Genomic DNA, 26,517 nt, shown 5'->3' on the forward strand with positions numbered 1-26,517 from the left:
TGAAATTGTGGATGCTCTGGCTAGCGGGAGGCAGGCGGTTTGGAGTTCGGATTCAATTTGCACAGCTACAGCCGGTCTGGCGGACTCGAAGCTGGGGGTTGTACTAATCTGAGCTTGAAATCCTTCACAGGAGGCGTCTTAATCGATTCTTGGTGCTGGGTTCATGGCTAAGCATAGCGTGAGAGCAGCTTTTCCATTTTTAATGTGTTGCTTGGGCCCTTCCTGGTTCCAGCTCGGTGAGGAGCTGGGCGCAGAGGAGCTCTGATCCGCACGCTGCCGAACTATAGAAATGTGATTGCCCTTTGCTGCGGCTGAGGTGATGGTGTCTCCTCTCCATGTCTCTGTGGCCTTCGTTTCACTGCCTGTGTGCATCATAGCTTCATTCCCCCTCCACACTGAGGCAAACTGGGATGAACGCAGTTTCATTTTAATGGTGTTACTGACAGTTAGATCCCCCTATATCTTTATTCAGTCCTGCACTCTGCAAGAAGTTACTGCTTTGCTGAAATCCCCATTTGTATTTTTTTTTAAGATATTGATACATTGAAAGCAATAACTACTTAAATCACAATACTTTTGACAGTGATTATAGTCAGGGGGTTTTATTCTCTCTTTTCCTCCTTGGCTTGAATTTGTATTTCATTTTTTTAAGCTGGGTTTGTCTGCAGGCCTTGGGGCACTTTAACAGACTTGCCTGAGCTCTGGTTGCGGTGATTGAGGCAGATTGCTCAAAGTTGGCATGGATCAGGGAAGACCAGGTCTTTCAACCATGATGCTGGTATTTCTGAATAATCATGACTTTTCCTTCCCTTGCCCCATAATAAATTTAAACATCTACCTCGACAGCTTGCGTCAGCTCAGGTTGAATGACTTGGGCTCTTCAGAGCAGCCTTAGGGCTGCTCCTACTTGCTAAACCATATAACGAGTTTACATCCAGCTCTGTTCAGTTAAGTGGGGGGGCTGGGACAAAATTGCTTCTGTTTCTCACCATCCTTTTTTGTGTGTAGCTGCAAAAGGAGAGCGAGGTGGCTGGTGAATATTAACTTCCATGGATAAAGGGAGACAAAACTGGGGAGTGGAGTCTCCTTTGCTGTGTGGCTGGCGTGGTTTACTTAGGCTTATTTTTGCAAGGCTCACAGAACTATTTGAGCTCCTAACTCCTTTCTTGAGAGGCCAAGGTTTTGGGGACGCGACAGCTCCCTCTGCAAGACTTGGTTTAGCTTTCCAGTGTCCCAGAACTGGATGCCTGGCCTAGACCGGTCCTGCGTGTGAGTCGGGGGCTGAAGAGCAGCAAGGTGGTGCCTGGCTGGGAGCTGCAGGATCAGGCCGGGGGGGGTGGTTGGTCGGTCACCGTCAATGCGTGGTGTGATGGAGAGAAGGCACAAAAAGAGTCCAGGAAAAAGGCCATGTAGATGAAATGCCATTTATGCTTGCAGACTGTCGTAATGTGCATTAATTACACTTCAGATTTATTGTTGGAAGCATCCCAGGCTGTTCCCACACACCCACCGGACTCCAGCTTCAACCTTTCTAATTTTTCCCACAGCTCCTGTACTGTTAAGTTTGCTCGCTAAGGTTCATTGTAGAGTACATCAGTTAAGCTGTCCAAAGGAGGGCAATTGGGCAGTGACAAGACACGCTCATGTGTAATGTGAAAGAAATGAATGTGGTGATGCATGAAGTGTAATCTGTGCGGTAACACGGCGGAGACACCAGTAGGTAATTCAGCAGTCGTGGCATTGATTGATATGGTTAGCAGGGCAGTGTAACTATTAGTCCTCGCGAGGAAGCGCATTTAAAACCGAAGGGGTGCCGACTTACGCGCCGGAGATGACATAAAGCTGAGCAGAAAGGCTGGTTCTTGGAGGGAAATGAGCTGCGAGTGCTGGGGGCGGCGGGAGCCGGGGGCTCGGCGGCGGGAGGAAAGAGTAACTTGAGAATTCAGGCAGGTTGCGGTACCGCGCGATTTTTTTTTTTTTTTTTTTTTTATCAGAGAGACGATGGCTTAAAACTGATGTCATTATGAGGTTTAAATCAACTTTCTGCTTGCTTGAACATGGTCACCTGGGTATGGAGGTACAAGGACACAAAGAGGTTGAGCAACTCTGTTTGTCTTTGAGCCGGTGATACCTGGGGTTGGGAAATTGAGTTCCGCGAGCAGTAATCTGTCAACTGTCCCCACAACATACATTTTTTAAACCTGTGCCTACATTTTCTTTCATAATGAAGGGGACTGGTTGTCCTGAAAAATGCAATGAAGAGCCAGGGCTATAGTTTAAAATAATTGGTAATGGACACTTCTTATTAAAAAAAAAAAAATTGCATGTATCATACCCTTTTGTTTTCAGAACAGTTTGCAAGACTGAGACAAATACTGTAAATGTGGATATAAAAAAAAGAAAATAATCCCGCTAGTAAATGTAGCTATGAATTTGGTTAAAAGCATTTTGCTTTTATTCTTAAGTATCTGTAATAGTAATAAATGTTTCTGAGGAGAGAATGCTACTTCATAGGTGATTTTTTTGTTATGTTTTTAGAACTAATACATTGTTTAAAGCTGTATTTTAGTTTCATTTTAGTTTTTAGTGCTTGTCTATTGTCTTACACAAAATAGCACATCCTTTAATGTTATATTTGTGTAATCTTTGCTGCTTTGTGTTTAGACACATCTATAATCTAGATTTTACATCTGTACATAGTAGCAATTTAAAAATAAACCACATTTCAGCGGTGTTCTGAGCTGCGAGAGCTAGATTTTTAGTATCTGCGAAATGAAACTGCAAATCACACTTCGGATCACCAGTGAGTGGCAATAATCGGGCCGAGACATCTGGGTGCCTGGGCGCTCCCGCAGGCTCGGCAGTTTCGGGTCGGAATCCCGTTACTGGTACGGACGAAGTTGCAGCTCCGGCAGTAGCGATCTTGGGTAATTGCAGCGCAGTTCTGGGAATCTGACTTAAAATTGAGCTCTCGCTGTTAAAATGAAACTGTTAAATGGTAAATTACATAATTTATTGCAAGTGCTCGTGGATCTGTTTGACTTGCTTTTACCATTTGTTCGATTATTTTATTTAACCATTTTGCCGGATGAGTAATGAGCATACCTTTCAGCTGCCCAGCTTGACAAGCTGGTTAGGAATTCTCTCCAGAATTATTCCGAAGAACTAAATTTGGGAGAAAGAGGAGAGAGGCTTTTTTAAAATTTTATTTTATTAATCAAGTGATGTAGTCATTTTTAAGCGATGGGCTGTGTGCAGCCGTGTATGACATGGCAGTTAACTCTTTAAATTAATGTCACCCAGCCTGAAATCTTCCTGCTTATCTCCAGCATTTTTTCCTCACACAATTGAGCGTGTTTTATTTTTCTTTCAGTATGCGGTATTGTTGTTGTTAGTACTGATAGGAGTTACACGTGTATAGAAAGTTAGACCAAACACCTTGGCTTCTAGAGGATCTGCAGCGAGGTACAGATGTTTGTGTGTGTGTGTGTGTGTGTTTTAATGGCTGTAACGCAAGCTTTTCCTTGGGATACGGCATCAGTAGGTCCAGAAGTGACCGGGAGGAGAAAGGGGGACAGGGAGAGAAGTGTGGATGGTGGCCTGTCTCTAATTAAAAACCCGCAGAAATCCAGACGAGGGGTGGTGGCAAAAGGAAGAAAGAAATGAAAAAAAAAAAAAGACCGGTTATTCTTCCCTATTTGCTTATTCTGGAAAATAAAAATAGGTGTCGACTCATAGGGTCTCCTATCAATATGTTATCATCAACAGACGACTCTATTCACTATTGTTTCCACTGAGTAAACAGCGGTGTAAGGGTCAGCCGTGCTCGCAGGTAATTGTTAGTGCGCAGACAGCCCTGTCAGGCGTCTTCGCTAAAAATACATCCCACACTGTCACGTCTCAAGGTGTTGGAAAATAATAGCCCCAATACAGGAAAACAGGACAGAGGCTTGTGTACTGACCTTTTTCTTTGTTTAATTTGCTCAGAGGTTTAATTTCAGGGGACAAGTAATAATTGAATATGTCTAATAACTAAATGCTCATTTGGGACAAAATCCATCAAAATATAATTGGCGTTTGGGTCTGATGGAAGGAAAATGACGTGGCTTTGGAGAAACGGATGTGTCCTAAGAATATCTGATCACTTAATGTATAAATTGAAGCCTCTTTCATAATATGTATTAATTGCAGGTAGTTAAGGATTTTAGCATTTTTTTGTACTGAACCGTTACCGGAGACCAACTGTTTTTGTTAATGCTACTCTCAGAAAGGCGGGGAAGGTTATTGGTCTGTCGTGCAATAATTTACTCCTCTTTGATATGCAAACGATCCACGGTGAATATAAAAAAATCCTATCAGACTCATTTCACAGTTCTTAACCACTTAGATTCTCTGGAGTCTATCGCCTCATTAGACCAGTGCTCTCCAAAGCTAGCATAATTAAAATCTTTAACAGTTTAGCAAAGTAAAGATGTTTGGCTGATCACGTTGAGATGATTATCTATCCATTGTATTCTAAATGACAAAAATAAATTAAATTTAGACCTTGGCATTTTTTATTATGTGTTTCAAATGAATATAATGCATACTGCTTTTTTTTTTATTATTTTTTTTTTCTTTCAAAGCTTAGATTTGGTGAGATCCATGCCTGTGAGCTGCTGCTATGCGCTCAGAAAATGGCAGGTTTCTGTAGGATAGCTCCAGTGCTAGAAGATGCTGAAACAATGAACAGTCATCCACATGATGGTCTGGAAGCGCGGAGACGAGAAACTGCTTTAAAAACACACAGACGCTGGCTTTTATTATTTTTTTTCCCCTGAATATTTAAGTGATGCGTCTCTACTGCTAATTTTTTCCCTTGGCCTTCTCTTGAAAGAGCACTGAAACGGTCTTCAGTGAGAGAAACTTGACTTGCTTGACCGTGTCCCAAACACCAGCTTTACCCAGCAGCATGATGTCAGCGTGAGCCCGTGTCACGCCGAGGCGCGCAGCTGCCCTGCCAGCCTGCGGTTCGGCCCGCTGGCGTTGGCGAAGTTTTCCCTGGCCGCCTTTACTGAATGCCATGTCCTAAGCCTGATGTCCGTTTCGGCACGATTGAAAATTTTTTTATTATTATTATTATTTCTTGAAGCTTATTTTATGTTTTCATTTTGCTTTTGAATGGCTCATTAGCATCGATCTAAGAAATGACAGTAATAACAGTGTTACTTGTATAGAAAGTTATACAGTTTTCCAGTAGACACATCCATCAATTAAGTGAGCAGTTCGAGAAACCAAAATTAATGAGAAAGATAGGTGTGTTAATGAAATAATCATAGTATAATCAATTTGACTGTTAAAATTTGAAAAGCATTTCAGGAAGACAATATGAATTCATAATTTATGTCTAAAAGTGATTAATAAAAACTGTATTTAATAACAAAGCTATTTGTCATCATTTAAAACTTAGCCACAAAATTAGTCATATTGTGGTTCGTGTTGTCATAATAATAAAGCTGAGTATATTTTTTTCCTAAGACCTTTCTTTCTTTTAAAAACAGGTTAGAAAGTATTCACTTTTCTAAAAAAAATTTTAAAATAGTACATTTAAAAAAAAAACAACACCCTAAATTTCTCCAGCTGACTGCAGGGTAGCCCTTGGCCGCCGTTGCCCTCAGCCTTCCTGTGAGCTCGGGGCCATTGCTGCCTGAGCAGGGACTCTGGAAACAGGCCCTCTGTAATTTTAATTACAAAAAATAATAGTAATTGACATGGAGTTTGGGGTGGGTGGCAAGTTGTGTGGACCCCCTTGCCCCTCAGCCCAGATTTTGCATTGCGTAGGTATTGCAGGTGTCACCAGAAAATTTAGCCGAGATGTGCAGTGCTCAGCATTAGCCTTTAGTTATTAATAAAAAAATACACACGCCAAACCACACACGCACACACAAAACTAACACTAGGCTTTGTTTACTGACTCTTTGATTTAATTACTGTTTGAAGATGGCCGAATTAGCTGTTAATTGATTTAATTATCCAATTTGTTTGTTTCAGGCATGATTCCAACAGAACTGCAGCAGCTCTGGAAGGAAGTGACAAGCTCGCACACAGCGGAGGAGGCAGCCAGCAACAACCACAGCAGCCTGGACCTGTCCACCACCTGCGTCTCCTCCTCCGCACCGTCGAAGACCTCCTTAATCATCAACCCGCACGCCTCAACTAATGGACAGCTATCGGTCCACACTCCTAAACGGGAGAGGTAGGTGCCGGTCGGGTTTCCGCCGGGAGCGTCTCTGAACAGCGTGCCGGAACCATGGCGAAATTGCTGGGAGCGGTGGCCAACCGCCTTGGCCTTGGTTTTGTCCTCCACGTCCTGCTCCTGAGTTTGGCGTGGTTCAATAGAGTCTCCACTGGGCAGAATATGCTCCTTTTGTTCAGCTCTTTATGGCTTGTTAATTGGATCAATGTGGGCACAATTAGCTAATTAGAAGTGCATTGGATAAGCGTACTGGGGGAAGTGTGGAGAGCGTAAGCTGGTTTTTTTTGAGTTTTGCGTCCTGGGTGGTGTTACTCTTGATGTGCTTTGGGTTTGCAGGCTGAAGGTGGGGAAAAAAAATCTGCTGGTCAGTACAGGCTGTCTTACCAGCAATTTTTCTGCCAAATTTTGGTGCCGCATCTCATCTAACATGTTTGCCTTTTTTTTTTTAACTCTGTATTTACCTGCTTTCACAAGACGGGATAGGCTTGAGTTCATCAAGTTTCTCTGAAACAAAGTGGGGTTTTTTTAAGTGCTGATAAAATTAGCTAACTGGTGTTGTTTGGCTTTTAAAAGTGTGAGTTAATTTATACTTGCTGGGCTTGCATTGTTAAAAGAAATGGCTTAAATCAGGGGTTGTCTGTTGACGTGCTTCTCGGTGCTGGCTCTGCTTTATTCCAAAGGATGCTTTATTGCAGGTTTGTTTCTCTACACCCCCAGATTTCACTGAGGCATGTCTAACAACAGAACTTTTGCTTACGGTGAGACAGACGGTCCCAGGAGCTCGGGCCGTGGGTGCCAGCGCCTGCTGCAGCCTCGGCGTCGCTGCCGGCGGCTGAGGAGGAGGAGAAGGGGCTCTGGCAGCGCACGAGCGGCATGGGCGCTCCGGGGAGGGCAGTGCTTCTTTGCATTCAGGAGAGTCCCTTTGCCCATCTAGAAATGTTACAGCAGACACGAGTGAAAGCTGGATTTTATGGAAACTGATGGCTTTGTCTTTCCGTGCTTCTTTCATTCATTAGAAAGAGGATAATGGAATTTTTAAGCCATAGAGTTTATATTTCTGGTGGCCTGAAAGTAGATTGATAGGGAAGCTATATAAATACCTCTTATATCTTTCTAATATTAAGAAAATAGTGCTGTTGGGAATAGATGGATTTTAAAGGAGAGCACACCCACTGTTGAAAGAACTGCCGTGTGTGTAAGGCATCATTTTATATCCGTCGCAAGGACATGTGGGGGAACGTCAGTGTGTACATTTATAATGCATGTAAGTGTCAAGGACATGGTTTTCATGAAGACTTACACGGGATACTAAAAACAATTTGATGTTTATTAAACAATTAAATTCCCTTTTTGCTGTGTATAGAGCTGAACAAGATGGGTTTATGACTTTTCAGTAAATTTTTTATGTATGTTTTTCTTACCGAGTATATAAAACAAAAGCCCATGCAGTGAAATGGATCTTCTTTCACGAACAGAGCCATGTGCTGTCTGCTAATGTTAATTTGACTGAGAAAACGGTATGCCGTTGTTGGGAAGTTTGAAATGCAGCGGAAATACAGGAATCTGTTCAGAAATAAGAATTTTCTCTCTATATACTGTCAAGCAGAACTGGAAGTCCGTGTGTCTGAGTCCTGTAATTGTGGCCTGGAGGCAACTGGGTTCTACAAACAAGGCCATACATATGTTTTTATCAGTAAAGTTCCAAATAAATTAATTAGGACGGCCATGCCATGGTACTGTTTGAGGTTGTCTTAGTTTAGAAGACTTAAAATCATCAGTGGTTGAATTGATAGCTGTATTGTTAAAGCTTGCCATTCTGCTTTTCTTACATATCTATGGAGTTCTCTACAATATCAAAACAGAAATCGAGGTATATTTAGGAATACAAATAAGAGAGCTACAGGCTTTGCTTTATCTTGCCTCTATTTGGTACATGGAGGGTTTACGCCATCCATTTGCTGCAGTGATTGAATTACATCTTTATCCATAAGTAGGACAGGAGACTACACACAGAAGAATGCCTACTGATGCACTTAAGGGTTTTGTTGCAGTCTCATCAGGCACCGTGGTGCCTGCCTGGATTTCATATGACACAGAAACTCCTCTCGTTAAGAAGCGTGGCACTGGTTTCCTATCTGAACGGGTATTTATCTACAGGCAGGGTGTTTGCAGTGGTGAGTGAGCAGTGGGGAAAGAGTAGCTGTGCTCCGCTGTCAGATGTGTATTTGCAAGCCCAGAGAAGGTGAAATTTTAGTGTATTTACGGAAGAGAGAACACAGGCACCAGCAGGGTTTTGGTCGTTTTTTGGCTGCAAAGGTTAAGGCTACAGATAATCACGGGTCTGGTGGAAGCATGACTTGGCTAGACTTGGAGACAGATCTGTGCATGTTCCTGTACCCAGCAGGTTCGACACAACAGCGGAGCTTGTGAATGCAACCGGACTTGCGGAGGTGGTCCCTGGCCCAAGTTCGGGTCAGGTGGGGTGTCGGGAGGGCTCACAAGGGAGAGATCCACCTCCCATCACACAAGTCCGCAGCTTGGGCTGGCCAGGGCAGGCTTTTGGGTTGCGGCATCCCCTCTCTCCGTTCCTGCACCTTCTGCGCAACTGGCTGTTAGCTTTGGGCTGGTACGACCAAGAGCTATTTATTTAGATTTAAACAACGATAAAAAGCACATAGTAAAAGCTTTAAGTGTCCTAACAGTTAAGCACAGCCACATCATAACGACTGCCCAGCAGCAATAAATAATCGTATACAGGTAACATTAACTTTAAGGGTGTGCTGTAAAGCTGTTTCCTCCCCCTCCCTCTTGGGCTGTTGAGAAGGAGTGGGCTGCAGGAGGCAAGTTGGTTATGTGGGAGTTACTATCATCACTGTCATCTCTGGCACATGTCATGGGGACAGTTCAGGCTGTGTTTTACGGGGTTCCTGATCCCACAGGTCAGGTTGGGCGGCTGCTCGAGACCTGCGAGACAGGAGGCACTCGGCAGCGGCAGCACAGGCACCTGTGTAACAGTCATCGGACGAGCAGCAGCTCTGCTGTACGTCTGGGGTAGAAACATGTTTTGGTTATAAACAAGGGGTTTAAAATAGCAGGAGAAATAGTCATTGGCTGCTCGGCGTGCCCACGCGTCACCGTGCCACACGCCCAGCCTCACGGTTGTGCGCCACAAAGCTTCAGTCCTGCGCAGTCTGCGGGGACGCAGCTCCGGTGTCACCGGTGATGCTGGCCACTACGGGGCTGTCGTGCTTGGAGCTGAGCGATGATAAAAGTTCTCCTTTATGGCAAAAAAGCAAACGGCAGGTGGGTGATCAGAGTCACCCCGAGATGTTTGAAAAGCAAAAATACGTTGAAAAGCAAGAGGCATGCTCCGCTCCTGGGCAGGGGCCAGGGAGCATCGTGGTGCTGTGCTTGGTTTCTGCGTGCTCTGCGTGTATGGCTTTCACAGGAATGAAACAATCCCAGCTAGAAATAACGGGTTAATGCTTTCAGTCATTTGGGCTTTAAACGTATATTACATCTATGCTTTTGTCCCACATTTCGCCCAGTTTCTGTAAGTAGCGGCAGCAGCAGCTCTGGGGTTTGGTGCACAGCAATCTGTTAAGGAGATAAATAATCTGCTTTGGCATGACACTCCTACTCTCCTCTTTAATTTGTCTTACACAAGGAAAATTATAATTAAATCATTCAGGGTAAACCCTTGAGTGTAGAGAAGGAAAAAACACACTTTGGTAAAGATTGCCAATAGAGACCAACTTCCCTGTTGTGCCGTGCAGAGACATTTATCAATATTCAGCACTATTAAAGAGAGAACATTTCGTGTGATTTGTGAGGCGGATGCCAAAGCTCAAATCAAGGCTTGTTAAGATCCTTTCCCCATGCAATCATGGGCATTCAGCATCATTAGAATTCAGCACTGACTGTGTGTTTCATGCTTTGATTTTACTCAGACAATTTAATAATGTTTATTGTGCTGATTATATATATAAATTCACTCAATGCAATAAACATACCTCAGTCATCAGTACCCTAAGGGAAATATTTAGTTATAGATACTTGTATTCACTCAGGATAAGCGAAAGTGAGACCATCAGCCAGCATGCAAACCTCTCATCATCTTATCAGCATTTGGGTTTCTTCAGTAACAAGCATTTTCTCTACACAAGTAAATAAATAAATAACGGGAGCCAGTTAAGTACATCTGCTGTGTTTAGAAATGTCAAGGACAGTACCCGCTTCCCATCTTGTTCCACTGCATCTTATTTGGGGAAAGCTTGATTATTTTCTGGAGAACAGCAGCGAAACAAAGCGGGTGGATGCCAGGCCGCTTTAGGTGAGTGCTAACTTTATAACCTGCTGAGCAGTGGGAATCCCAAAACCTCTGTGCTTGGGAATTTCCCAGTGTGGGTGGGTTTGGAGAAGCAGGACGGTGCAGAATTCATCGGCATGTTGCGGTGAGCAGAGGTCTCTGCAGCTTGGGTTGGAGTCGGGTGGTCTGGGGGTGCTGGGGAGGGGGGCGGGTGCCTGCGTGCCGATCTCGTCCCCTGGCACCGTTCTGCATTGACTGCAGCAGCGACAGGGTGATGGAGGCTGCGCGTAAACAGGGGAGTTAATGCAGGTGCAGACCTGGTAGTTTGGGAAACGGAACTGTTCGCAAGGGGTGAGGTGAGGAGTTGGAGGTAAAGGCTGTCCACGAGACCTTTCTCCATCCGCCAGTAGTCCCATGTTTGTCCTTTATTATCTTTGTATCCCTTCCAACTATGCTCGAGTCTTGTCCTTCCACATAAGCAAGCAGCCATCTCATAGGAAAAATAGATGGGATAAACAAGGGGATTTTTAAATGACTTTTTCTTGCCAGCATCATGGGAGGAAAGAGTCTGGAGAAGGCTGTGAAGGGAAGTGGGAGGAACGGCCTGGCAGACCATTGATCTGCTGGTTAGGCTTAATGCATTGTCTTTTACTGTTGTTATCTTCCATGCCAGCTGATCCTCCATCAAAATCCCAGAGCCCTTAGATGAAGGCATTAGGATTCAGCACAATTAAGAATTACAGATTTTGGTCCATTATTAATGCTCGGGATGAAACAGTTCAGCCCGCAGTCCATATGCTCCCAGGGCCTGATCCTCTCTTGGCCTGTCTCTCCGCGTAGTCCCTGGCATTCGTTCTGCACTGGTGCCAGCAGCAGATCTGCTCATCCGTGTCGGCTCCTCTCAGTTGCTCCATGCAGTTGATTTTATCTTGTTACACTTTACCATCAGCAGAGTTTTATTAGATTAGGTTACCTCAAATCCATTCCCCCTTAAGAAATTGGTGTTCCTGGGGCCTTTTGTCCCAGAAAGGTGTTCAGCTGCTGCATGGCCACAAACCACATTGTGAGCCTGATGTTACCCACGGTCTCAGCAGCTCAGGTGCCTCCACACAGTTTCGTCGCTGTGGAGCCAGACTGGAGCCGGAGACTCGAGCTGAGCCTGGTCGCCCAGCTGCGTATCCGATAACGCATCCCGCTCTCTGCGTGGCTGCTGTCTCTCTTCTCACCGCACCTCGTACGGGTGTGACGGCTCTGAGGCCCGCTGGGCTGTTCAGTGACGGTGACGCTGCGACAGCCAGAGCAGGGAGCTGGGCCAGCCGTCCCCATTTACTGCGTGCAGATACAACCCGAAGTATCCCGATACCTGATGCCCTGGGGCTTGCTCCCCCGCCAAAGAAACCACCACCGGTTACTCTACGCTCTCCCCGTCTGACTCACTTCGCTGTGTAATCAGCTTTGAAAAAATACCAGCCGTGACTCAGACCTGGAGTTGCTAATCTTCAGTTTTAAGCCTTATCAGGCACTTTTTATTGTTAGTGCTTTTCAGATTCGGGTGCGCGGCGTCCTTTGCCTTGCCCGCGCCTACTGTCTGCCACGGCCCTCACGTTTCTGAGAACCCTCCTGCTGAGTTAGTGGTGCGGTGCCGCTCGCTCCTCAGCCCGCCCGGGAGCTCGGTGAGCAAATTGTGCTTTTCAGAGAATTGTTTCGCTAAACCCTGGAAAATTGTTTCTGGTTTATTTTATTTGCTTTTCCCTACTAAAGATGCGAAGTTACCGAGTCTGTGATTACTTGGTGTGGCCCGTTGCTGAGGAAAGGTGCTGTGTTTGACGCTTCGCCGTCCCCGGGCAGCGGCCCCGGCATCGGGGAGCTCCTGCACGCCAACGCTTCGCTGCTTGCTGGGCCCATGTAATAACCATCAGTTGTACAACTCCAAACACGAAGCTAATGTATCAAAAAGCACTTAAAATAGATTGGGTGAGCCTTGGCAGACGCCTAACAGAACTTTTCCAAATTTTAGCATATGTATTGTTTTATTCCTCCATCTGGCCAACAGATCATTGTTTGATATCGGAGCGCTTTGCATATCTCCTCCCTTTGCTTGCAACTGAGACACTTACACGTGCATTTAGTACAGCTTAATGCTATATTTACATAGCAGAGAAATAGCTGATGGCTTTCTGCTAATTGCATGCACTTTGCAGTTAAACTTTTACTTAAACATTCCTGTCTAAATACTTAAAGTCCAATGAAAATTTGTCCTTTTCTTTTATTAGAGGTGTTTATGTAGTAGTCTTAAAAAGGGACCTGTTTTTTGTTTTACTGCACTGTGGATTCCTGTTTCTTTTTATTTCCTCCTGTGTGCAAGTCGTCCTTCCTAGGCGTTTGCTCAGGAGATCTGATTATCCCAAAGAGCTGAGCAGGGAACTAATGAAGAGCTGTGTCATTTTTTTATCATACATATCGCAGCCTGAGAGTGGAAAAGAAACACCCTTGAAAATGCCATAAAAGTAGAGGAGAAGTTAGGTGATTTTTGTGTGACTGTTTTCTCTGCTGTTCAATAAAAATCGAGCAGTTAGTATGACAGCTGTTATATCATGTTATATCGTACTGCTAAGATATTGAGTAGCATTTAAAGTAAAACTCCACCATTAAGCTGTATAAACTTTATCCGTTTCACTATGGTTTAATGGAAAAAAATGAGTTTCTCCATAAAATGACATCATTTTTCCCAGGTTGTAATATTCACTTTACAACTGTTTTTCTTTAATTCAATTTATTTTACTTTTCTTTTTCTTGGCATCCTTTTTTTCTTGCAGTTCGGAGAGGGGGAAATCTCTGCGTAGAGCAGCTAGGTACTGCTCAGACCTCTTTCCCCTTCTCCCCCCTCCCTCGACATCTTGCGCTAATCTGGAGCTCTATTTTTGTCGGTCAGACAAGGTTATATTTTCGAAGCAGTGAGATGTGCATTGAAATTTGGTGATTGGGATTTGTGGCTCTACCTGCTGCACATCGAGGGGTGGGGGAAGGAGCCCAAGGAAAATTTGTATCGTGTTGCTTGCTGCTGGAGCAACGTTTGTGTAACGCCACGGGGTGTTTTTCCATCTAGGTGGTGTTTTTAAGGTGGGAGGGCTGCGATTTCTTATGTCTGGTCAGGACAGACGTACGTATGTTATAAAGTGTATTTTTCTCATGAAAACAATGGTATAAGCCCAAGCAGGGAAACTGCTAATATGTGTTGCAGCTTGTCATTTTGGGCTGCGTGAATAAAGAAGAGAACTATTCCTTTGGGAAGCGATCCGGGGAACGGAGCAACAGATCTGCTAGCCAGCGAATTCCTTTTAAGTGTATTTTTCCTTTTTGTGTGTACTCAAAAAATAGCATCATGATGGGCCCTTAAACACCATTTCATCCACAGAGCGCAATTTCCACAGCACAGGTGGTGCTAATATAGGACAGTCCCCTAGGCACTTGTCGCCAGGAGTTGTACAGCTTGTTCGGTGTCTGCATCCATATGGCAATCTGTCCCGTTCAGAGAAAGACATTGTAGCTGTGCCTGGGGGTGCTGTGGTCAATGTAGTGTAAAAAGGAGATTTTTAACTCTCGGCAACCGATGTTCTGCTGTTTGTTTTATTGTAGAATCCAATTTGTAACATGGGGGAAGAAAAGTCAGCTCTGAGCAAATTCCAGAACGGCCTCGCTGGCCTGGGTCGTTGTTTACCCTCGGAGCGCGTGGGTCGTCAGCAGGTGCACCAGCCCCGCTCCCAGGCGTGGTTTACAGGAAGTCTTGCTCGGAAGAAACATTTTCCTCGTTGTTTATACTGTGAATTAACTCAGAAGTTGCAAAGCTGTAAACGATGTTCGCCGCCTGTATGTGTCATGCAAGTCTGTTTCTTGCTTCTCTATTTTTTCCTTTTTTTTTTTTCTTTTCAATTTTTTTGTAGTGTTGCGTAGTTTTTCTTGGGCGTGCTGTACTCGGGAAGGATGCTGAGCCCCTCGGGGCTGCCCAGCCAGGAGCTGGTGGCTGCCTCTGAAAGGGGCAAATCCCAGCAAAGGGGCTCCCTGAAAAAGAGGGGGATGAAGTGTTAGTGTTGCACAGCGGTTCGAATCTAAACAAGTGCGCGTGATTTATGGCTGCTCTGGTATCTCTCACTCCAGTGCCAAATGTTGTTCTGTTTTAGTGTGACTATTTGTTATGCCTTTTAGTAAACACAAACAAATAGACCGCCTAGCACCTGTGGCAGCATATGATATTTACACTACCTGTATGATTCAGCACGCTTCCCTGGGGAAGTAGGCTGGTGTCCTCTCGATTTTAGTGCTTTTTAAAATAGCATTCTTCGGAGGGAAAGCATGTGGCAGAGGGAATTCAATGCCTTAACTGTATTTCTCTCTTCGAGTCATTATTCACCTTAATTATTTTTTTGTACACATTTTCCCAAAGGGCGCTTTCCTGGCTGCCGCAGGGGTGTGCGGTGGGTGAAGGCTCACCCAGCGAGCTGCCGGGCTGTACGTGATGTGACAGCCGCCTTCTGCGCAGGTTCTGTTGTGCCTGTGGGACAGGGGCGAAAAATACTGATGGAAATAATCCGTGTTAATCATATTTGTTGACATATTGCTGGTTTACATAAGGGTGAAAGACTTACATGTAACATCCTATAATTTTGTTAAACAAGAATAGATCTTGTTTCTCAGTGTTTTCTTTTACTATAAATTTAGATGTAACAGCAGAATATAAATTACAGTAAAATAAGATTGGCAAACAGGATCTTTTTACAAAGTATGTATGTACATTTGTAATTTTACACCTCAGGATTAGACCTTGGACTTCACGGAGACTGTGTTTTTAAACTTGCGCGTGTTCTTAAAAGTGTTGCTGAATCGGGGCCAGAGCCTTGCCATGGCCACCTCCCTCTGCCATACGAATTGGGTGTGTAAGAGGGATGGGACTGCTGTGCTGAAAGTCAGTTAAAAAAAACAAAACAAAGCCCACACAGAACCCCCCCCCCCAACCCTAGAAAGTGGTCGGATCACTTTTTTTGCCTAATTAAACTAAGATACTGAATCAAACCGTTTCCATCTGAATAAATTAGGAGGCTGTTCAGAGAGGAATAAAATGAGATTTAGCAGGGATAAGTAGAAAGTAGCCCAGCTAGGAAATACAAATTCCAAACGGCCGGTTTGAGGTGACGTGTCAGCTGCTCCGCACCGGTGGTGTGGGAAACGGCTGGGGCAGAGCCGGGGTTGAGAAATCAAGGTGGGACGCTCTGTGCCATGTCTTAGTTAAAAAGGTAAATGCAGTCACGGGGGAGGCATAAACATGCATGTTGCATCCGAGTCCGTCTTTTTTTCCTGTTCTACTTCATGCAGAACCAGTTAAACCACATTGAGAGTGGGATGTACAATTGGCCACTCTCTTGCGGAAAGGATAAAGAGGAGCAGGAGCAAATACAGAGGAGAGCAGCTAGGATGATAAAGGAGTTGGAAGGAATAGGCTATGAAGACAGATTAAAGGGAATTAAAGATCTACACCCTGGAAAAATAGAGGCTCTAGGAGGATGTGATTATGGTATGTAAGTACATGAAGTGATGCTACAAAGAGGAAGAGGGAAAAAATTGTTCTCATTAGTTAGCAGTGCTGGAATTTAAAATCCAGCGTTTCAAATCGTGTGCGTCTGGGTGTATTTGATGTACTTTTCACTACAGTACCTAGGCACAAGGTTGAAATAAGAAATAAGAGTTTTAAATCGTAGAGAAACTCGTTAACTCAAGTGCAGGCATGGAACTTTCACCTGAGATAAGTGATGGATTCAGCACGGCGTTTTTGCGACGGGCATTTCTGCTAAATGGCCTGGAAATACGTTCGGTTCCTCCCAAGAGAAGGCTGTAGGGCAGCGGCCGCCGGGCTCCGCGGCCGCTCTGCTGCGGGGCTGGGAGAGGGGGTGCCCCTGGGAGAAGTACGTGGTGCTGTGAGAGTGCTGGAGGGTCCGAATGTCCATCAGTTATCCCAGCCATCAGTGCGTAGATCAAACCCAGAAGATGATGCGGATAATTATCCAGTCTGGCTATGCTCCTTACAGCGGGGATGGGGGTAGAGGAGAAGGGGCAAGTTAGCCAGATTTTGTCTTAGTCTTGCTGCAAATGCTCCAGTGCTTTGCTTGCAACAGGCACTTGGAGAGAGGCGTGAGGATGGGGGCAGTGGCGCGGGCTGTGCTGCTGGCCTGGTGTTACAGCAGCGATGCTATGGCTCTGCCTTCGGGGTTTGGTTTTTTTTTTCCCCTCCTTATGCTACAAGTTAGTGCACACTGATTAGAAGACAAGATTTCAGCCTGTAGGCTGCAGTTTTAACCTGATTTGTCTTAAATTGGTGTAGTCATTTAAAATGTAATATACCACTCCTGTTACTTCCAATAGGGCTTGATGTAAAACGTGAGCTGCTTCTAGTCCTAGGCCTGGACGTGGACTAAAGTCATGAGGAAGGGGAGAAACATAGCTTTAAAAAACATCCAAAACTATGCAAGCCAGCTCTAGGAGGAGCTGCCACTGGCCATGCACATCAAATGCCACCTCTCCCAAAGGCCCACAGCCCTCTGCTAAGCTTTACCCAGCAGTGGAGAGGCATTTACCCTGCTCAGCCCCTTCTCTGCTCAGATCGAATACCTGCTTTCTGGGCAGTTACTGGGGCTTGGACGGAAGCATGAATATGTAGAAGTATTCAGTGCTTCCTTTCAGTATATGGCTTAACACTTTTCTTGATTTGTTCTATTTCTTTTTAATTGTTGGGTTTTTTTAAATTCACAGTTCGGAGAGGAAAGGAGTGCTAAGCCACCTTAGTAAGAATTTGGAGGGATTTGCACCAGAGCAGCTTCACTGCAAGACACGTCTTTATTCAGTTGATTTTGTCATGAAAATGAAACTTTCATTGGAGTACAGTTGGTACAAGAATTTAATCATTACTGATTCCGTTTTGATTTTAAATCAGATACAGCAAGTGTTTCTGAGAGAATGGTGACATTTTCACCAACTTTATTCTGTCGATGCCTTTCAATGAGCTTTAAAGCTCACCAGGCAGTCACGAATATGGGAGACCTGCTTTGGTTCCCAGTTGTGTGTCTTTTCCTTCTGTACAGGACCAAAATTGTGGCATTTTGCTTCAGTGGCTGTGCCATCTGCGTCAGACCGAGAGGGAATGCGGTGTGAGACTGTGTGTGTGCGCGCTCGTGCCTGGACTGACACTGGTTTCGTGGCAGCTGGCAAAGATGAGGTCACTTCCCGCTGCCTCTGAGAAATGAAATAATTTTTTTTGAAAAAAGGCAGTTCTGCAGCTTCTGTGGGTGCTCTGCTCAAACCCCTTCCAAGAAGAAAGCAGGAGACGTGGTATTGATTTTTTCAGTGCGCAGGTGGCTCAGGCGTGTTCTCCGCACCGTTAGAACGTGAGCAGATGCTTCATAACTGTAATAGAAAATCAGGGATGCTTCTGTACATCACAGACGTCACCCCGTGTTCTGGCAAAGATCGTTGGCCCAAGCAGATGTGGAAGAGAGCGTGCAGAATATGAAGTATGTCAGCGGCATGAATATTTAAAATATGGTCCACTGTGTGGCAGAAGTACTGTTACTGAGGCTTTGGCTTGGCTGGTTTGTATGTCCACCCGTGACTTTTTTGCCACTGTGTATAAGTAGGACACCCAGTTTCACACAGTTAGTAAGCATGGGTTGAATTAAACCGTACACCACGGGTAGCTCTCGTGCTAGTGCTGTGGTCACCACTTTCCCCAGCACGCAGTGTGTTCCCGTCTCTCTGCTGGCTGGATTGTCATTTTGACTCTCCGGGGGGGCTGAGCTGTCTGTGGTTCCTCTGTCTCCCGTGGTTTTGTCTCCTGGAGTGCGATTCTTCGGTGATGCTGTAGCACAACAGATCCATTCCAAAAGTGAAATGACTGAAGTGGTCCCGGTGAGTGGGGCTGTGCAGGTGCCAGCTTGGACAGCCGTCCCTGTCAGAGGAGGTGGTGAACTTGCTTCCAGACCCTCTGGAGATCCGTGGGGTTATGGGGCAGCACAGGCTGAAGAACGCAGAGGTAAACACTCCTCTCCTCTATCCAGCAAGCACAGAGGAGCTGTGGAAGTGTCTGGCCCTTCTCCCCTCTCCTCCTTACTGGAAATCGGGCTGGAGGCAGCAGAAAATAAGTGGACGCTTACGTAGTTTTCAGCTTCCCACATGGATTTCGTTACTCTGTCGTATGTCATGAATAAGCTGACTTACGCAAGATGTTTTACTGGCCAGAGGGTTATTTGCTGTGCTTCGATGTAATAACGCTGCACTGTTGCATTATTCGGAAATAAAATAAGTATTTTGTATGCAAATACCTTACAGGAGGAAAAACCCCCACTTAATCTTGACTTTTATATCATTTATTCCTTCACTTCTTTGAAAATTATGTCTTCTTACAAAATCACTTCCACTAACTAGTGTTGCGTCACCAGTAGCCGACCACGAATATGCGTTCTTGGGAAGGAGAGGGTGACAGAAACAAACACCTACTCTAATGTGTCATTGGAAATCAAACAGACCTAAAACTTGCGTCTGCTTGCCAGTGCTCAGATCTTCTGAAAGTCTGTCTCCAGCAGCGAGACCAAGGATGCATCCAGATTACAGAAAGTGTGCTTGCCTGCAGACAAAATATCACTGAACAATTTAAGATTATAGGTTTGCATTGTGCCCACAAAGCTGTTTATGTATTGGATTAGAATCTTCATTTTCCACCCCTATTTGCTCAGACAGAGCGAGTAGTGAGATCAGTTGAACAGAGTTCTCCATTCATTTCCACTGGCTGTGTCCTCCGTGCGTTACATCCGCTGCTGCATAAGCCCGCTCTTTGTTTTGTTTTGAGGTGCTTCTGAAGGCCCTGTCAGGGAACAAGTGGCAATCCATCGGATCTTCAAAAGTGGGGTGGATAAAATAGCAGTAATCTGATACGGACAATAAAGGTCACCGAAAGGCGCCGCTGACACCCCCCGAGCGGGACGGCAGTAGCTGCCCTCGCAAAGGCACGCTGCCTACGGGGGGTGCCTGCCTTTGCCTTTCGATACTGAGGGGTTTTTGTCTTTTTTGAAGTGTCTATTTTTGGTAAGTTAAAGTAGTTGCTCTGCTTTGTCGCATGGCAGTGGAAGCTCTATGTAGGTGTTAAATATGTTATGCCTAGTGCCGTGTTAGCAAAATGACCTTTAGAAGTTCCCATTTACAGTCAACACCGATCTTTCTGGTTATTGACAGTGCTAGACTTCGACATCGTGAGTGTGGTTTACGGTTTGATACTGTCCTGATCATTCCGTCATTTTCCTTGGACGCGGTACCAGGGTATCATGTCCTACATAATGCGTCTTGTCTTGTGCAAGTTCCCTGGAAAGAAAAGAGATTTGCACTTGGATTTAAAAAATAAATACGAATCTCGGTAGGGCTCTTTCCGTTGACTTGACCATGGCCTTTAGGCTCTCACAGAGAAACTTTAAAAAACCCTGCTGGGGGTTTAAGCCATGTGACTCCTGTTGATATTATAATGAGATTTACAGTGCTTAAAACCCACAGGGGACTGACTCCTCACTTGGCATCACAGGGCCTTTCTGCAGGCATCCTGGTAACGCGCGCTGGGTACGTTCATACAATGAAGGGGTTTCTCTGGATTCTGCCAAACACCCTGAAATCGTAACTCTCATCTGTAGTCTTCATGGACTCTAATGGCGTGTTAACATGAAAGCCTACTTTCTGACCCTGTGCTGTATTCAGGTGTGGAAGCAGATGATAAACCCCATTATTTGCTGAATTGTTCATTTCCGATGTGTATGGGGGGCGTTTGACCATGTGCCCGTCTGGCTTGGGGGGACGGCGTTCCTTCAGCCGTCCGCCCTCTTTCTCAGCTGGGGAAACATGTGGTGTAGCATTTGTCTAATTTCCTTGCAGGGAGCCCATCGATCCCTTTGTTCTTTTAAAAACTTAACTGATGGAGCTTCTCTCCACTTGCACACTGTAAAAAAACTGATTCAGTTAAACCCGTGTAGTATCCTTTCTAGAAAAGGCCTTTGTAAGTCTCTTCACCTACAGTTTGCTTTTTAGGAAATTACCTTGCACATATATATATGTATTTGTGCTTGAATAACTATTTGTAAACACCGAAAAATAAGAATTTAATGAAATAATGAATTAGGTTCATGTACAACATGTAATACCTTGTCCAGTCAGATCTGTACCTTTTATGAATTTTTTAAAAAAACAATTACAAATAATTTTTAAAAAACACCTTCGGTTATCTTCAGATTCTTGTAGCACCGAAAGCCGTAAGTGGCAGAATCTGGGCAAGAATTTCTCTTGCAACTCCTTTGCATGTGGGCTAACATCTCAGGGGTGCATATCTACAGGGATCTTGCTATCCAGTGCATCAGAACTAATCCAAGAACACAATTTCGTTGTAGTACACAGGCAGATAATATTACAGAACAAGAATAAACAACATTTCCACATGTGTATAAAAGTAAAATGGAAAAAAGTAGGCATTTATGCATAATGTTACCTGTAATCCAGGATAAAATAAGTCATAAAAGCCACACCTAGATGCTGGTATGCGTTCATATCCTTTGTGTGTGTTTGAAGTTCATAATACAGCACAGACATACTGTAGCAAAAAGATTTGCTATGAAAAATAGAGATTTCAATATTATTTTGACATTTTATTTTGAAAGTCTTCTGGGGTTATGGAAGTTGTTGCAAAAAGAATTCCTTTACTTGAGAAGTTTCCGTGCAGGGGTTGAATAAAGAAGATATTGTAGAATATGGTTCATCAGTTAGTGCAACAGATACATTTCCCTGAGCACCACATGGCCCGGATCAAAGCGTCTCATGACTTGGATCAGTGCAGCCAAATCATTACGTATTGATTGGAATCCCGCTGAAGGGTTAACCCCTTCGTGCTCACAGGAATTTTGTTCTTTAACCCTGGTTTCGGTAGCTAGAAAGCTCTGTGACGTTCCTGCCAAATCTTGGCAAGGTTAATGGCCCCCACTAACCTCGCGTACCGAGGAGTCCTTTGACTACACAGTTCCTCTTCTTATGGTGAATTTTGCATTTGAAAATACATCTTCAGTCTCTTTACTGGGACGTAAGGGGGCTGTGCTGTGCAAAGACACAGCCGGTAAAAGGAAATAAAAAAAAACACCCCAAAATGAAAAACAAAAACCTAACGCAGTAAATAAATAACATGGTGGGAAAGCCTGGGCTGCAAGCTCAATGCTTTTCCTCTCTCTGTAGCCGTGAGGAAAGCCGTGGCTCCGGTTGCATTGTGTTCCAAGAATACACTGCTGCGTGGAGATGACTTTTCTTCCTGATTAAGTTGAATTGTAAATATGCAATGTTCATAAATTTCTTAGCAAAATATCAAGCGGGATATTAAGCAGGTCTGTCAAATGATTTCTCCCCCGTCCATGTTAATTTAAATTCTTTACAAAGCTTTTAATTAATGAATGAAATGTAGGAGGAGAGCTAAGTAAGAATGACACATGTTTTGCACTGCAAATGGTGTTTAATTCTGTTTTGAAAAACCATGGGCAGAGTCAGGTGGGTACCATGAGATGTTAGGGGTGTTTCAGGATCTGTTGTTTGCCGCTCTTGAGAGGCTTTGTGAAGCTTAATTGCCGCAGCACCTTCAGTTACACCACTTTTTCTCATTTCTCTCTCTCTCCTCTAGCTTATCCCACGAGGAGCACTCGCACAGCCACCCGCTCTATGGACACGGCGTATGCAAATGGCCGGGCTGTGAAGCAGTATGTGAAGACTTCCAGTCGTTTCTAAAGTAAGGATGGTTTTTTTGGCACTCGCATTGTACAAAAAGCATGCCCTGAAATTTTGTGTGCTGTCACTCACCGTGGGCCTGATGCAAAGCCCATTGAAGTCAACAGAGAGCTCCCTTTCACTTCAGTGGCTTTTGGATCAGGCTCAAGAACGTTTTAACAGGGGATAGTAAATTAGCCCCGTGGGGAAAGTATGGTCTTGTTCAGTGCATTACTATAAAACAGAGTGTTAGCAGTTCTGCAGCCTTTTTTTTTTTTGTCTTTATTTAAATAATTTTTAAGTTGCAGTATTGATAGTGTAAACAATACAACCTTGATTCAACCTTGATTTCACTTTAATTTAGAAATTTAGTCTTAAATTAACTCCATAATTGAACAGAGAATTGCAGAACATCACGTGAAATTTAATTTATGTCAAATAAGTAACTAATGAACAAAGTCTACACTACTAAAAATAAACTATAATTATATTAATTGGGCCCCTGCAGTTTGCTGCAGACCTTTCCTTGCTGCCAAAGAACACAGTTTTACGCGTTGCATAAACAGTGCACTATGGACTAGTACGTGGCAATGCGTGCATCCCGATGCAGGGAAGGACTGGCAGAGCTCTGATAACTTACACATGGCTGCTCCACAGCTAAACCATCAGCCTCACCCCTCCAAGCTGGAGCAAAAAGTGTTCCCATCACAAAGGAGTGTTCTGTCTGGGTAGGTCACCAGGTGCAGGAACGCTTTGGGTACATCCAGGTTCTTGCAGGTTTGGGCACTGATCTTTTCTCAAGTACTGTGGCTGTTCAGTTGTAAGATCATGAAAGGCCAACCGCCCAAGCGATGTTTATGATTTAAATTCACTAAGGGACCAATTCTGCTCCCATTTACAGTGGTGATCTCATGAAGTTTGTCCACATAAATACATGGGATTCTTCAGGATGGATAAGTAGTATTAGTCCCAAAACGTTCAGCTATTGCTGTTCTTTCTGGGGCAGTTCCCTGGATCTTAATGTGAGGGAGGGAAGGGCGACAGCAAGCAGATGTTTGTTGGATGAGGTTAGATGATACAGATAGGTTTTTGATCTCAGAACAGAATGGGCCAGTTCTGCTGCCTCTGGCAAAACCCTCCTGAATTCAGTAGGAGCAGCGCTGGTCCCAGTATAAGCATGTGTTACAAGTCAGGAATGGTACAGTAATGAGAAGGTTCTCATTACAAGAGGATTACAAAATAAGAAGGTGCTAGTCATAAATTTCCATGAAGGATGGCCTCATTTCTTTTAATTCATCCTGTTGTTCACTTAAGTGAAATAAATGCTAATCTTGCCATACTTGCCAGCTCATTCATATTCATATGCCATACTATAGCATTTAGACCTTTAAAACAATTCTAATTTTTATTGCACTTAAGGCAAGGGAAAGGTGGTGGGGTAGCCTTCGATGTTGAAGTAACGTGTGTAGTCACATAAGGTCAGATTATGCCACCTTTGCTTCTTGTGCTGCTGGGTTTAGGAAGATTTCTCACAGAGCGGCGGACTGCTTGACGTGACCGTGTGTAGAAAATACAGCCCTTGAGTCACACGGCATGGGTAGAGGCAAGATTGATTTTTAAATGTTATTTTGGAGATGTCTGAGGAAGTAGACCAAGTCCCTTGGTTCACCTGGAGGAGATACTTGAGGCAGTCAATAGGTGGGAATAACCTGGAAACGATTACCAGCCCAGGCTGGACCTGAAGCAGCTCCATCTACTCCCAGCTCCAACAATTCTGGTTCTTTTACCACTCGCTTATTGTCAGTCTTCTCCCCCACCCCCCCATTGAAACCTTTCAATGGAAATATTTCATGTGACTTTCTTAAACCCATCGGCTCGTGTAAATTTTCTCATTATCCAAATTCTGCAGTGTCCAGACAAAGTCTTGTTGTTTGGAGTGGTATTTAACCCAGAACGAATGCAGAAATGAGTGTCCCCGAGCAGCGTATTGACACTGCTAGGAAGCGAGCGTTGCTTCATAAGTCGAGACCATAACCTTCCAAGTCTCCTGTGGAGCATCCGTCCTTAAATTATATTGCCATTTATCAGAATTCATTACTCAATGAAAAGATAACAGGTAGATGCTTGAAGTTTCTTTCTGGTACTTGGATAATCCGTGAAGCTCTTTCGACAGTCCCCTCAAGAGAAAAGCTCTTGTTTACCAAGTGAAATACAGCCCGTGTATCAATTGAGCATTGCTTAATTTCACTTACCTCGGTAAAGAGGCCCATTAGAAAAAGCAAAGCGAAGTTACATGTGGAATGAAAGCTCTGTATGCCAATAAAATGATTCTACAGTTAAGGGAGAAAAAAGGACTCGCAGGTCTAAAACATGGTTCATTTCTTTTCCTCCTGAGGAAGAAATATCATAACTGTTGGTAAATCAAAACCAGAGATTTGACACTCTTCTGTGATCGTTCTGTAGTGTTTGTTCCCAAGGTGAGGTACACCACAGGGCCCTTGATTTCAAAGATAAATACTGTACAAATAACGATCCTAGCTGTCTTTCACTCACAGCCAACAGGAGGATGCTTATCAGAACCAGCAGATACACGGGCTATTGTACGCATTTATTTCCCTATTTCTGTTTGAAAGAAGTTGCAGTTTTAGCGTTTTGTTTTTTTGTTTGGTTTTTTTTTCTTAATCCATCAGCCATTGGTGATCGTGTGATGCGGTATCAGTTGGAGCTAACCCGCAGCAGCGGGGGCTGCTGCTAAGCCTAATGAACCAGCAGCGCCCTGCATGCTCCCGAATGCTCCCCGAGCCCAAACCCACCACCGAGTCCCGTCCCACCCCGCCAACCCGGCGGGGAGCAAGGCGAGGGCTGGAGGCCCACGCGTCTCGCCTGTCGAGCAGGGCCCGTCTCGTGGGCGACAGAAGGAGCAATTAGTAGCACAGGGCGGCTTTCCTTCAAAATTGACTGTACCCTTGATTTCATTTGCATGCGTTTAGAGACCGTTGCGGATAGAGATGCATGCCCCTTGGAGGGCAGGTTGTTAGGAAATCCCTCCTGGAGGGAGCGCGGTGCATTCAGCAAGGTGTCCAGGGCAAAAAATGAAGGGAAGACCCAGTAGGGTTACATTCCCCCATTCACAACTCCCCCCCCTTTTTTTTTTTCTTTTTAAATTCGGTTGTGGTTTAGATGTGCTTAATCGTGGCTGCACCATTTTTAAATCCATTGTGTGCTTGAAAAGAGGGACGCGGAGCTCTGGCGAGACCTGGCAATCCTGCATCGCGGCGATGCTGGCGATCTGCTCCACGCGAGCCCAACTCTGAGGAAACGGCGTTTCTGTGAAAGAAACTACTAAGTGCACTCTGTAATGTTTTCACAAGTGTTTTTATCATGGTAACATCTTGTTTACTTTAGTTGCCTGCCTAAAACTACTTGGAACATGTTAAGAAAACATTTCGAGAAAGCTGCTACAAAGAGGCTTTTGTTGAGCAGCAACTGCGCGACGGCTCGGCTCACAAAGGTGTTAACTTTCAACCCCTTAAGCACTTCCACATGAAATTCCAGCAGCTCTGTTTGTGGTTTTGGAAAAACAAAGTGCATATTAAAGGAACCAGGTATATGCTAATACACGTTGAAGTAGGCCGGAAATCGTAAATTGTTTCAAAAGCATTAATTGCTATCATTTGCATGTCAAACCGCCCGGCAGCGAGCGGGGCGGAGAGGTTCGAACCGGGCAGGTAGCGCGGGCAGGGCAGGGGCCAGCCTGCGGGACGGCTCCTGCTCTCGCCAGCTCCCCGGGGACCCCGGTTCGACTCCCCGGCTGTGAGGCGGCGCTGGCGGGGCCGCACCGGCAGCCGGGCCACCCGCGGGGGGGGGACGGGGACGCGGAGCCAGCCTTTTGCCCTCCCCGGAGCTGCCGTTCCCGGCCCTCCCGGCACTCCCCGACTCCGCCGTTCCCGTCGCTCCCGGTGGCGGCGGGCGGGGCGGCCCCGGTCCCACAGCGCCCCCTAGCGCTGCCGGGGTGCCGGAGGGAGCCCCTCCGGGGCCGGCGCCCCGCTCCCCCCGCTCCTGCCCTTTGCGGCCCCGCGTACGGACATCTCTCCTCTCCTCTCGGGGCGAGCGTTCGGCTTCTCCCCTAAACCACCTCAGGCCCCCCGCCCGCTGCGTG

At 45.1% G+C, this 26,517-nt stretch overlaps 1 protein-coding gene across 16 annotated transcripts in view; it reads left to right on the top strand.

The window, feature by feature from the left end:
- The window catches only part of FOXP1 (forkhead box P1), a 385,680-nt gene that overhangs the window by 320,354 nt on the left and 38,809 nt on the right, over nt 1-26,517 (top strand). For all 16 annotated transcript variants that reach the window (XM_075433280.1, XM_075433293.1, XM_075433294.1 and 13 more), the window contains 2 exons: nt 6,031-6,235; nt 22,276-22,380. In XM_075433280.1, coding sequence (XP_075289395.1) covers nt 6,031-6,235; nt 22,276-22,380 — 310 coding nt within the window. The remainder of the gene's footprint in view (nt 1-6,030; nt 6,236-22,275; nt 22,381-26,517) is intronic.

This window comes from Opisthocomus hoazin, chromosome 11 (assembly GCF_030867145.1).
Source record: "Opisthocomus hoazin isolate bOpiHoa1 chromosome 11, bOpiHoa1.hap1, whole genome shotgun sequence".
In the NCBI taxonomy this organism is placed as follows: Eukaryota; Metazoa; Chordata; class Aves; order Opisthocomiformes; family Opisthocomidae; genus Opisthocomus; species Opisthocomus hoazin.